Raw genomic sequence first — 13,921 nt, 5'->3', positions numbered from 1 at the left:
CAGAGTTCAGGAGTCTGCTGTGTGCAGAGTTCAGGCGTCTGCTGTGTGCAGAGTTCAGGCGTCTGCTGTGTGCAGAGTTCAGGAGTCTGCGGTGTGCAGAGTTCAGGAGTCTGCTGTGTGCAGAATTCAGGGTTCAGGAGTCTGCTGTGTGCAGAGTTCAGGAGTCTGCTGTGTGCAGAGTTCAGGAGTCTGCTGTGTGCAGAGTTCAGGCGTCTGCTGTGTGCAGAGTTCAGGTGTGCGCTGTGTGCAGAGGGTAGGGTTTAGGGGTGTGTTACATTCAGAGTGCAGAGTTTAGGGGTGTGCTATGCACAGTGCACAACCCCAACCATGCCCCCCCTCCAAACTTCTTTGCACCTCTCTCTCCTACCTGGCCTGCTTCTACTGTAGTACCTCCCTTTGCAGGTGACTCTACTAGTGATGTATTTGGCTGTAGCACCTCCCTGAGTAACTGGCTCTGCCTTGCCTTGCCATTCTCTGTGTTTACAAGTGACAGTGGGCAGTGGGAGAGGAGAAGGAGAACCAGAGGTAGCAGAATGGAATTCTGGTTGTGAGGGCCACATGATAAGGCCTTGAATCGGCCCGCGGGCCTCGAGTTTGATATATGTGGTCTATGGACACACACAGCGTGGCTCAGGTTCGATCCTGTATGGGTGTCCGCATTGCAAGCAGCTTGCTATGGGGGGCACTCAGCAGGGGGAGGAGCAAGGAGCGCCATCTAGGAGGACCCCAAAAGAAGAGGATTGGGGCTGCTCTGTGCAAAACCATTACACAGAGCATGTAAGCAAGATCCATTTGCAATCACTTGAAGTGAGAATGTTTTCTTGTTGATCACATAGATGGAAGTTCTGAAGTTACAGCGCTATTTTTCAGCCAGGAATGTGTTGGCGTGTCCTGTTATCCTGGTCTCGCAGCTGTTGAATAAATAGAGATAGGACGCAAGAAAACATTTGGGTTGTCATGCTATTGTTACAAAACAATACGCAATATCGGGGGAAACTTACCGGTACTTTTTCTCCAGATATTCTTTATTATTCTTTTGTTTGTTTCTTTTACTCCGTTGTGTTCAAACATCTCCGAGCGACACAAATTCTGTACTAAACCACAATAACTGAATACGAATATCGGCATTCCCGTAGCTGGATGTAAATTTCGGCAAAGAAGTCAACCGTCGTATTTTTAACTACCAAATGGGGCCAAATCCATGGACATTTATAACCTAAGGGAGATATGGAAGGGAAGATTTTCTCAAAGGGCGCGTATTGTTTTTTGCGTTGAATTTTTTAAATGGCGGAATCGTATTTTCTGCAAATCACATACCGTATAAGCAGACCCGAATATAAGCCGAGGCACCTAATTTTACCACAAAAAAAAATGGCTTATTGACTCGAGTATAAGCCTAGGGCAGGCATGTCCAAAGTCCGGCCCGGGAGCCAATTGCGGCCCCCGTTCCAGTTTAATGTGGCCCCCCCTGGTAATTTGGATATATACTGTATTTATCGGTGCTGCCTCGGAGGGGACAGGAAGGGGCGGGGAACGAATGATGTCAAATTACATACAGGAGAATCTCCGTTTACTCTGCGGCACCTGTAATAGGAAGTCTCGTCTCCTGGGCTGCCATTGGACGACTCTTCTGTCCATCATAGGAGGCGGGACATTGTGTTAAAGAGGCTGCTGTGTAAACAGGAGATTCTCCTGTATGTAATCTGTTGGCACTCGTGCCGCCCCCCCCCTCCGAGGCTGCAGATGGGCATCGATCAGGCTGCATTCATGGCAATGGAGAGGTTGCATTCATGGCAATGGTGAGGTTGCATTCATGGCAATGGAGAGGTTGCATTCATGGCAATGGCGAGGCTGCATTCATGGCACTGATTGGGCTGCATTGATGGGCAACGACCCTTATTTTGCTTCACAGTTCTTTATTTACATTTTTTTCACTGAAACTTCCCTCCTAAAGTGAAGGTGTGTGTTATATGCCGATAAATACGGTATATCCAAATAACACACCCACGCTCATCTCTTCACCACACACAGCCACAAAGGCAAGAGAACCTGTGTTGACCAAATGTTAATGGTTCAAAGAATGTCAGAAAAATGGTCGGCCCTTACGCATGTTCACTTCATCAAATCTGGCCCTCTTTGAAAAAAATTTGGACACCCCTGGCCTAGGGTGTCCATCTGCATGCCTCACTGTGCCCATGACTAGACTGACGTTTAACATGGGAGTCTATAGAAGGGGTGCCCAGCTTTGAAAAGTCGCTGCTCCCCAGCCGTAGGTTCCCTAGACAACAAACTTTGCACACTTATAGAGGAGAAATTGGGCTACATGTGTGCCACGTTCCGAGTCCAGGGGACCTACGACCGGCCGGTACCGGGTCCCCAAATTCACTGGAGAAATTACCGTTTAACATGGGAGTCTATGGAAGGGGTGCCCGGCTTTGAAAAATCGGTGCTCCCCGGCTGTAGGTCCCCCGGACAACAAACTTTGCACACTTGTAGAGGAAGAGTGGGGTCCAGGGGACCTACGACCGGCCGGTACCGGGTCCCCAAATTCACTGGAGAAATTACCGTTTAACATGGGAGTCTATGGAAGGGGTGCCCGGCTTTGAAAAATCGGTGCTCCCCGGCTGTAGGTCCCCCGGACAACAAACTTTGCACACTTGTAGAGGAAGAGTGGGGTCCAGGGGACCTACGGCCGGCCGGTACCGGGTCCCCAAATTCCAGGAGATCAGGCGCAAAAAGGTGACTCGAGTATAAGCCGAGGGGAGCATTTTCAGCACAAAAAAATGGCTTATTGAATGAGTATAAGCCTAGGGTGTCCATCTGCATGCCTCACTGTGCCCATGCCTAGACTGACATTTAACATGGGATTCTATGGAAGGAGTGCCCGGGTTTGAAAAGTTGCTGCTCCCCATGCCGTAGGTCCCCCAGAAAAAAAACTTTGCACACTTGTAGAGAAGAAATTGGGCTACATGTGTGCCAAGTTCCGGGTCAAGGGGACCTACGACCGGCCGGTACCGGGTCCCCAAAGTCACTGGAGAAATGACCATTTAACATGGGAGTCTATGGAAGGAATGCCCGGCTTTGAAAAATCGGTCCCCCCACGGCCGTAGGTCCCCCGGACAACAAACTTTGCACACTTGTAGAGGAAAAGTGGGGTCCAGGGGACCTATGGCCAGCTGGTACCAGGTGCCCAAAGTCCGGAAGATCAGGCACAAAAAGGTGACTCGAGTATAAGCCGAGGGGGGCATTTTCAGCACAAAAAATGTGCTGAAAAACTCGGCTTATACTCGAGTCTATACGGTACATTGCCCAGTTTTCTGCCTGCCCTCATTTAATAAACACCTCCCCTAAATTAATGAAGTTCTGGGCATTATATAGTAAGCCCCTATGTCATCTTTTTGGCCCCCCCCCCTCGAGCTGCAGTACGTTTGGTGACTCATGGTTGTGCTGCTGACACATCCTCTCATAGCTTTGCAATGTGTACAACATGATAGTGTTGGCACCGTGAAGTCATTTGGGATGGGTGTTTTGATGCCATTCAGTTCTTCTCACTTCCACCCCTAAAGCACAGTGTGAATCAGGCAGCCCCAAGCTTCCCAGAGGGGATAAATATATCTAAAGTCTCTGACAGTAAATCCCGGAGAGAGGGTGTGGTGCTGCGGCTCGCAGAGAAACAACATATGACAGAACACTATGGAACACTGGCAGCTGTACGCTGGCTCTGCTCCCTGGTGTGGCGAGGATCATTTTTTGGGAAGAGAGTTCACTTTTATTAAGACAACCAAAGCCACACATAGGCCCAGATTCTCGTAGAATCGGCGTTACGCCGCCGCAAGTTTTACAGGCAAGTGCTTTATTCACAAAGAACTTGCGTAGCGTAAATCCCCCGGCACAAGCCTGCCTAATTCAAATGAGTCGGGTAGGGGGCGTGGAGCATTTAAATTAGGCGCGTTCCCGCGCCGAACATACTGCGCATGCGCTGTCCCTAAAATTTTGCGACGTGCATTGCGCTAAATGACGTCGCAAGGACGTCATTGGTTTTGACGCGAAGGTAAATGGCGTCCAGCCTCATTCACGGACGAGTTACGCAAATGACGTAAAATTTTCAAATTGCGACGCGGGATCGACGGCCATACTTAACATTGGATACGCCACTTAAGGGGCATGTTTATCTTTACGCCGGGTATCTCTTACGGAAACGGCGTATCTTTACTGCGACGGGCAAGCGTACGTTCGTGAATCGGCTCATTTGCATATTCTACGCCGACCTCAATGGAAGCGCCACCTAGCGGCCAGCGTAAATATTGCTCCCTAAGATACGACGGCGCAACGACCTGTACAATTCTTTTCTCACCAATGCTTGTCCACCCAGATCTGTTTTAACAGCTGTCCATAGACATCATAGAGCAGGGATTTGCAAACTACGGCCCTCCAGCTTTTGCGGAACTACACATCCCATGAGGCATTGTAAAACTCTGACATTCACAGACATGACTAGGCATGATGGGAATTGTAGTTCCTGAACCACTGGAGGGCCGTAGTTTTGAAGACCCATGTCATAGAGCATAGTGTTCTGACCAGGAACTGTCATGATCGTACTGGCCAAAGTTTTCCAATCTGTACAATTTTTTTCTCACCAAGGCCTACCCACCCTGATCTGTCTGCAGCTGTCTATAGACATTGTATAGTGTTCTGTCCTGACCAGGATCCATCCTGATTGGATTGGTAATTACATAGGTCAAGGTTGTCCAAGTCTCACCAAGACTTGTCCACTCTGATCTGTGCTCAGCTGTCCAAAGACATTGTATATTGTTCTATTCTGACCAGGATTCATCCTGATTGGAGTGGTAATTGCATAGATCAAGGTCGTCCAAGCTGTACATTTACTTTTTCACTGAGACCCATCCCTCCCATATAGAGTTCTTCTGACGGGATGGGGGTCTATCCTGATTGGACTGATAATTGTATAGGTCAAGGTATTCCAAGTCTCACCAAGAGTTGTCTGCCCGATATCGTGTTCTGACCTAGCCATGATCTCTCCTGGATGGATTTTTAAACATAATTGTCATGGTGGTCTAACCTATACTGTTCCTTTCTCACCAAGGATTGTTCACCTTTATTTGACGGCAACTGTTTATAGACATTACATTGTGTTCTGTCCTGATGGGGGTCTATTCTGATTGGATTGGTAATTGTATAGGTCAAGGTAGTCCAATGCTCACCAAGACTTGTCTGCCCCATATAGTGTTCTGATCTGGCCATGATCTCTCTTGGTTGGATGTTTGAACATAATTGTCATGGTGGTCTAACCTATACAGTTCCTTTCTCAGCAAGACATGTCCACCCTGATCTGTCTGCAGTTGTCCATAGACATTGTATAGTGTTCTGTCCTGACCAGGATCTATCCTGATTGGATTGGTAATTGTATTGGTCAAGCTGTACAATATTTTTTTTTAAGCAAGACTTGTCCAAACCCGTATAGTGTTCTGACTTGGCCATGATCTCCCTTAATATGAACAAAATAAATATACATTAAAATATTAGAAATCATGATACCCAAGGCCTCGAAAAAGCATTCTGTTTCGTTCATTGAGGTGAAGAACATCCTGACCATGATCCTACATGACTTCCACAAGTTCCTCAAAGTTTGGGCTCCATAGTGGTCTTCCCACCCTGCATCTGACCAGCTTGGCTAATCCTTACCTCCCCTTGGAAATTTTCCAATTGCTCTCTAGTGATCAATGTAGCAACCTAACAGGGGTTCTTATTGCTTTATCCAAAATGAAAGAAAAGTTTAGGCTGAGTATAAACTCCAGAGAGGTTGGGTAAGAAAGCTAATTTGGCAAGGCAAGAAAGATGATGCAACCTCTAAAAATAAGAGGAAAAAAGAAGCCCCTTTCTTTTAGGTAGATATTGATATATTCCGACGTTTAAATGTGTTTTTTCTTGTTAACAAGTTAACATTTCCAGTGAAGTTTAATTGAATATTGAAGAAGGAAATAACTTGCACCATTGGGACCTCTCTCTATAGATAACAGCCCATTCGCCGCGTGAGTCAGAGTTCTGTTTGCGGAGATAGCTGATAATTGATCCCCATATGTTTGTATACCACGTTCCAAAACTCCATTATCTGTTCCATTAAAACAAGATGTTGTTGAAGTCACAAGCTAATATTGGGAGGCTAAAGTGCTTGGATCAGGGACAAGCTCCTGTGGGATTGGAGTGGTGGCGTTTAAATTAAAAATGAAATTAGATTTACAGCCTGATTTGATGAAGAATTGTAATGCCTTTGTTCTGCAATAAGCATTGATATTTGAGCTGAAGCCTAGGCTCGGCGGTTTTTAGATAGGAGTTATTTTGGCTCTCGCTGGATCCTATGGATATTATAATGGATTTTAGGTAAACCAAACAGTAGACAGATGGAGATATTTTCGAGTACTAAAGTGATAATGATTTTTTTTCTTCTTTTTTTTCAGAAGTTGGACACACCCAAGGTCCTTTAGATGGAAGCTTGTACGCCAAAGTTAAGAAAAAAGACTCAACAAACGGGAGCACAAGCACAGTAAATGCCGGGGTCATCCCTCTATCTGCTGCCCCCAATCACATTGAACACACCTTGTCTGTGAGCAGCGACTCCGGCAATTCAACCGCTTCAACAAAAACAGACAAAACTGATGAACAAGTGGCTAATGCAGTCTCCAACCAAGGGTTGACGCCTGAGGAAAAGAAAGAGCTTGAACGCCTTCTCAGTGGCTTTGGACTGGACACTGACGCACAGATGCACAACTTAAACCCGGGAACTTCAGTAACCGGAGCTATGTTGCACGTGGTCCCAGCGCAGGTTCATGTCAATGGGGATAGCCTGTCCCCACCAGTGGAAAGGGAGACCGATATTTTGGATGATGACTTGCCCAATCACGATGGACATAGTGTTGGCAGCTTGGGTACACTGTCATCCTTTGATGGCACTCCCAATATAAGTGAGACTGGCTATCAGGAGTCTTCTCCTATGACCATTTCATTAACCAATGGGCCAACAACCCTTAACGGCATAGAGAAGCTACATAAACATGGCTATCTTGGTAAGGAAACAATGATCAATGGCATGTATCCATACAACAACCAGAACATCCCAAAAAGTACAACTATGCCACTGTCTCAAGACATTGGCAGTCAAATGAGGCCATCTGTATCTGCCCAGGACAGTCTGTCTTCCTACCAGGTCAGCCAGCCAACAATGTCCAATTGGGCACAACCTCCGTCTGCAATGACACAAAAGCACTTATATTATTATGACCCCAATGGGATGTACCGGTCCCAGTCCTTCACAGCTGCAGAAAAATACGACCCCAATTCACAGTTGCCTCAAGCACCAGCTCGGAGCGGAAGCAGCAGGGAGGCGGTCCAGCGGGGTCTTAACTCTTGGCAACAGGGTGGAAGTCGCCCACCATCCCGTCAACAGGATTCTGTAACAGAGAGTCAATATAGCAGCCCAAGTATGCAACCAAGCACTTTTCAGACTGTTCCCCAAAGCCACAGTATCCCTGAATTCCCCAATATGGCCTCCCAAAAGGAGATTGAGCAGTCAATCGAAGCACTTAATATGCTAATGTTGGACCTTGACCCTTCCTTTTCACAGATGCACAAGTCCCAGAGTGTCCCTGTTGCTCCAAGAGAGGACAGAATAATGCCAGTTTCAGGGTCACACTCTGCGCAACCCGCTCTGGCAGCCTATAGCTACCAGTCTTTTCCTTCTTTTCCTCAGATGGCATCTGAAAGACCAAGCAATTCGTATGCTGTCACGCCAACCGGCACCCTCCCTGTCACCTCATTTAGCCAGCCTCATACGCCTATTGAGCAAAGTCCAAAAGCATATTCATCTGGAATGTATGAACCACCACGACCCATGGAGGCGGCCAGACCTCTAAATGAATACCGAGAGCCCTACTCTGGATCTTATTCTCCATATGGTTATCAAACCCAACAACCTCAATCAACCTTGGTGAGAAGTTACAGCTATGGGACGCCCACTGGCACCTCTAATATCCCACCGTTGTCTGCTTTTATGCAAAGCCCTCAGTCGTCTGCTGTAACTTCCCCAGTCCTGACTCCGGTCAATGCCCAACCCCAGCAACCTATCAAGGATGCCTCGGAGGATGAGCAGTACAACGTGGAAGGACTTGTCGCTCAAAGAGTTGCAGGTAAGAAACATACAGTACCGTTGCTTTTGCACCTAGCAGAGACCAAATCCTGCCAAAAAACTGAATATAAAATTGTTTAACCAGCATGGGAACCATTAATACTAAGTCTACTTTAGTTGTCCTTCTGATTTTCACCAGGTAGCCATGTTGTTTGATGGATCCATTTTTATTAATAAAGCTTTTTTTTTCCCCCAGCAAAATAATTTATATAATCAAAAGACAGAATTCTGATCTGTTACTATATTTTTTCGTGAACGTATTTGTTTTCTTCCGGTATAAATTGTTTAGGAGTTGGTTGTGTTGAAGGTTGGTGGTGTTGACCGTTGGGATGACCGGTATGGTAAAGCCCTACTTGTCCTTACACAAACCCTCTCCATCATTTTGTAGTAACTGGCCTCGTTTGTCATTTATACATTGTTATGGTTACGGAGTGCCCAGGGTAAATATTTGCATGGTTGGTATACAGAAATGTGGTCATTACAGGCCGTGTTTGGAATCCATTGACCACAGACAGAGTGTGGCCAACCTCACATTCCTCCCGGCTTGTTGCTGGACTCTTTTCCTCCTGGTGGAACACATGAGTCTACAGCTCGGTAAACTAAACTTTTAAGGGACCCCCTTCTATACATAAAGGATAGCTGGCCTTATGGAACTGGTAGATACAACACGGGACGCATTTAGCGTTGGCTTTATAAAGGGTGAAACAATCCTTGAAATAAGTACTTTGGGCCATATTCTGGCTAAATGTCCGCGGGCTGCGCGTAAGGCATTTACACTACGCCGCCCCCAACCTACAGGAGCAAGTGCTGTATTCCCCAAACACTTGCTCCGTAGTTTGGGGTGGCGGAGTGTAAATGCCCCGGCGTAGCCACGCGTATCTCCAAGGGGGCGGCTTCTATTCAAATTAAGCACGCCCCCGATTCTAAGTAACTGCGCATGCGCCGGGCTTAAAAAAGCCCAGTGCGCATTCTCCAGTTCTCGGTGTAAAACGTCAATGACGCCGACGTGTGCGTCATTGACGTAAAGTCGTATTCAAGAACGACTTACGGAAACGACGTAGCCGACGGAAAAACACGACGCGGACCCGACGCCATCCATGGCCTACGTGGGACTTGCGGAAACTTATTTCTCATATAGCAGGAGTAAGTTTCCGCTTACGCAAACGATGTTAGCGACGGGTACGCAACGCGAAATCGTTCGGGAATCGGCGTAGCAGGCTCATTTGCATAAGCAAATGAGTCCTTCACGTACATGCCATCTAGCGGCGGGCGGCGTACTTACATCTAAGATCCGACAGTGTAAGTGACTTACACATGGCGGATCTTAAGTGTATCTATGCGAAAATGATTCTAAGAATCAGTCGCATAGATACACTGGCCAAAAAAGGGAGATACGATGGAGTATCCTGAGATACTCCATCGTAACTTCTCTCAGAATATGGCCCTTTGTCTTTTTGGGCAAATCTTTGTGTATTACAAAAATTTTGTGGACAAATTATTACCTTTTACACTTTAAGGCCCAGATTCACATATAATTACGTTGCTCCTGGGCAGCGTAACGTATGTGATTTACGTTACACCACCACAGGTTTACAGCGCAAGTGCCTGATTCTCAGAACACTTACCTGTAAACTTGCGGCGGTGTATCGTAAAAGCGCTCGGCGCAAGCCCGCCCAATTCAAATGGGGCGGGCACCATTTAAATTAGGCGCGTGCCCGCGCCGAGCGTACTGCGCATGCTCCGTCTGGTAAATTACCCGATGTGCATTGCGCTAAATGACGTCGCACCGACGTCATTTGCTTAGACGTTAATGTAAATGGCGTCCAGAGCCATTCACGGACGTCTTACGCAAACGACGTAGATTTTTTAAATTTTGACGCGGGAACGACGGCCATACTTAACATTGGCTGCGCCTCATAGACCCCTGGGCAACTTTACGTGTCGCAAAGGCTACGGAAACGTCGTAAATTCTCTGCGTCGAGCGCGCGTACGTTCGGGAATCGTCGTAATTTGCTAATTTACATAAGCGACGGGGAAAACGACGTCGGCGACACCTAGCGGCGGGAAAAAAAATTGCATTTAAGATCTGACAGCGTAGGAGCCTTACGCCTTTCAGATCTAATGGGTATCTATGCGTAAGTGATTCGAAGAATCAGTCGCATAGATACCTGGGGCCAGATTAGGACTTACGACGGCGCAAATGGTGTTGCGCCATCGTAACGCCTTTGAGAATCTGGGCCTAAGTGTGCTAATGTGACCCATTGGTGCCGTCAGGGGCCGCGTTTAAAGCCCCCTTTAGCTTATCAGTGGACATCCACTGATCTGGGGCTCCCTATCACAATATTTCCGTACTGGTTGTCTCCCTCCTATATTCCCAGTACAGTGTAGACTTGCTGGCCCCGTGACTTTTTTTGCATGACGAGCACGCGCAGCAGGGGACACACCGGCGGTGGCCGCGACCAATTTAGGTTTCCGTACACCAATGGCGTCCTTACTGTACGAGTCGCGTCATCCGGCATGTGTGGAATCCGGTGGGTCAGCAGCAGTTTTTAGTCTCTACAGAGCGAGGGGGCCGCATATTTTTCCCTCTGGATTTAGCCGTAGCCGCGTGCTTTTTGTGCGAGGAAGCTGAATGGATATATCCATGTCCACCCAAAATGAAACGCTGAAATCGGATAGGCCGGTGTCAGTTACAGGACGGCAAATATAACCCACTAATACGCTCCTTTGGATTTATGTGTAAAGGACAAATAAACACAGAAATACAAGATGTCCCCGCAGGAAAGAGCCGCCAGTGCCCTTCAGAAATATGTGCGAAGAACTTTGTTTGAATCTTTTTAAAATCGATTGAAATTTGCAGTGAAGGCACTCATGGGCGCACTGGACACTCTTTGGTGGCACTGATGGGCACTTATGGGTGGCACAGATGGGCACTGATAGGTGGGCATAGATGGGCACTAAGAGGTGGCACTGGGTGACACTGAGGGGTGGTACTGATGGCATTGCTGGGCACAGTCAGTGCCCATGTTGCCAGTCAGTGCCCATTTGTGGGCACTGATTGGCATCAATTGCATTAAAAACCTTTTTTTTATATATATATATCTATTTGTGCTCTATTGATCACTGGGGGGCACTCCCTGGTGGTCCAGTGTGGGGATCCGAGGGGGGGCTGCGCTGATAAACAATCAGCGCAAACCCCCCCCTGTCAGGAGAGCCGCCGATCGGCTCCCCTCTACTCGCGTCTGTCAGACGCGAGTGAGGAAGAGCCGGTCAATGGCTCTTCCCGTTTACATCGTGATCAGCCGTGGTTGGACATGGCTGATCACGTGGTAAAGAGCCTTCCGCCGGAGGCTCTTTAACGAGATCGGAGATTCAGGGTGTCAGACTGACACCCCGGCATCACCGATCGCCGCGCTGCGCGCCCGCACGGGCGCGCGTCGGCATGAAATCCTGTAGGACGTCAATAGACGTCCAGTCAGGATTTCACAACCACTTCCCGGACGTCAATCTCCTATTGACCGGGCAGGAAGTGGTTAATATTGATTGGACCCTGGGCAAACATTTTATTGGGCCCTTCCAAATCCACTTGTCAACTATTTTTAGGCAGTGTAGGCTCAAGGGGCAGCTGCTATGGGCCGTACAACAATGACTGGGCCCGGGGCAGCAGTCCCTTTTGCCCTGCCTTAACCACTTGCCGACCGGCTAACACCAATATACTTCGGCAGAATGCCACGGCTACACAAAGCAACGTACCTGTATGTCGCTTTGAATTGGCCACCGTGCGGGCATGCACACGCCCGCCGCATGCTCTGAGTGTGCCCGCGGGTCCCGCGGACTCGATGTCCGCCGGGTACCTGCGATCGTGTCACAGAGAGCCAGAACTGGCATTTTCCTGTTCTGTCTAACAACTTGACAGAGATCTACTGCTCCCTGTCATCGGGAGCAGTGATCAGTGTCGTGTCACTTGTAGCCCACCCCCCCACAGTTAGAATCACTCCCTAGGACACACTTAGCCCCTTCCTCGCCCCCTAGTGTTTAACCCCTTTTCCTGCCAGTGTCATTTACACAGTAATCGGTACATTGCTATAGCACTGATCGCTGTATAAATGACAATGGTCCAAAAATAGTGTCAAAAGTGTCCGATGTGTCCGCCGCAATATCGCAGTCACGATAAAAATCGCTGATCACCGCCATTACTAATAAAAATATTTTTTATAAAATGCCATAAACTATCCCCTATTTTGTAGACGCTATAACTTTTGCGATTTTTTTTTTTACCAATAATATGTAGAAGAATACGTATCGGCCTAAACTGAGGAAAAAAATTGTTTTTTTTTATATATTTTTGGGGATATTTATTATAGCAAAAAGTAAAAAATATTGCTTTTTTTTCAAAATTTACGCTCTTTTTTTGTTCCTAGAGCAAAAAAACGCAGAGGTGATCAAATACCACCAAAAGAAAGTTCTATTTGTAGGAAAAGAAGGACGTCAATTTTGTTTGGGTACAGCGTCGCACGACCGCGCAATTGTCAGTTAAAGCGAAGCAGTGCCGAATTGCAGAACCTGGCCCGGTCCTTTAGCTGCCTAAAGGTCCGGGTCTTAAGTGGTTAAGTGAAAAAAGTCGTACGATATTCGGATGGTGTGTATGGGCCATTACACTCTGAGTAATCACTAAGTGTAGTTGGAGTCGTTTTACAAATTCCAGATCACACATGGAGTCATTTAATGTATGACTAATTAATTTGTCACTGGATGTTTTTAGAACTCTGAAGTCACTTCCACCCACCGAATTATAAATCACTGATAAAACTTGTCGACAGCAATGACGGCATTAATGCCAAAATAAAACGGTATCTCAGCACCGCAAACTGAAAACTCAATTTAATTTATTTTTATTATTCAAAGCAAACTCCCCCATGATCCATCCATCCATCCGTCAGTTTCTCCATTCTTTACTTTGTTGAGAAATCACTGGGAAAATAAAAATCCCCTAGCATCACTAGTTGCGGCCATCTTGAGTAAGGGCAGATGATTCATGTAGCATTCACTTCCTGGAATCCATCTGCCCGTAGATCAGGCATGCAGACAGGAGGGTGCACTTTGCTGGGAAAGCCCCTCCTCCCACGGAGACTCCCAGGATGTATGACATTAACCAGGGTTTGAAAAATTTGCTTGGAATCTAGGAGCCAGCTAAAAAAGTTAGGAGCCAGAAAACGCACCCCGTCCCGACGTGCTTGCGCGCAGAAGCGAACACATACGTGAGCAGCGCCCGCATATGTAAACGATGTTCAAACCACACATGTGAGGGATCGCCGCGAATGGTAGAGCGAGAGCAATAATTCTAGCTCTAGACCTCCTCTGTAACTCAAAACATGCAACCTGTAGATTTTTTTAAACGTCACCTATGGAGATTTTAAAAGGTAAAAGTTTGTCGGCATTCCACGAGCGGACGCAATTTTGAAGCGTCACATGTTGGGTATCAATTTACTCGGCGTAACATTATCTTTCATAATATAAAAAAAAATGGGGATAATTTTACTGTTGTCTTATGTTTTAATTAAAAAAATTGTAATTTTTTCCCAAAAAAGTGCGCTTGTAAGACCGCTGCGCAAATACGGTGTGACAGAAAGTATTGCAATGATCGCCATTTTATTCTCTAGGTTGTTAGGATAAAAAATATATATAATGTTTGGGGGTTCTAATTGGAGGGAAGAAGATGGC

The 13,921-nt window shown here is 47.0% G+C and overlaps 1 protein-coding gene across 8 annotated transcripts in view; it reads left to right on the top strand.

Moving 5' to 3' along the window:
- Positions 1–13,921, top strand: part of TNS1 (tensin 1) — a 506,243-nt gene that overhangs the window by 413,217 nt on the left and 79,105 nt on the right. For all 8 annotated transcript variants that reach the window (XM_040358202.1, XM_040358200.1, XM_040358205.1 and 5 more), the window contains one exon: positions 6,477–8,201. In XM_040358202.1, the coding sequence (XP_040214136.1) occupies positions 6,477–8,201 (1,725 nt within the window). The remainder of the gene's footprint in view (positions 1–6,476; positions 8,202–13,921) is intronic.

This window comes from Rana temporaria, chromosome 6 (assembly GCF_905171775.1).
Source record: "Rana temporaria chromosome 6, aRanTem1.1, whole genome shotgun sequence".
NCBI lineage: Eukaryota > Metazoa > Chordata > Amphibia > Anura > Ranidae > Rana > Rana temporaria.
The sequence above is the reverse complement of the archived record's forward strand: the minus strand, read 5'-3'. Positions and strand labels throughout refer to the sequence as shown.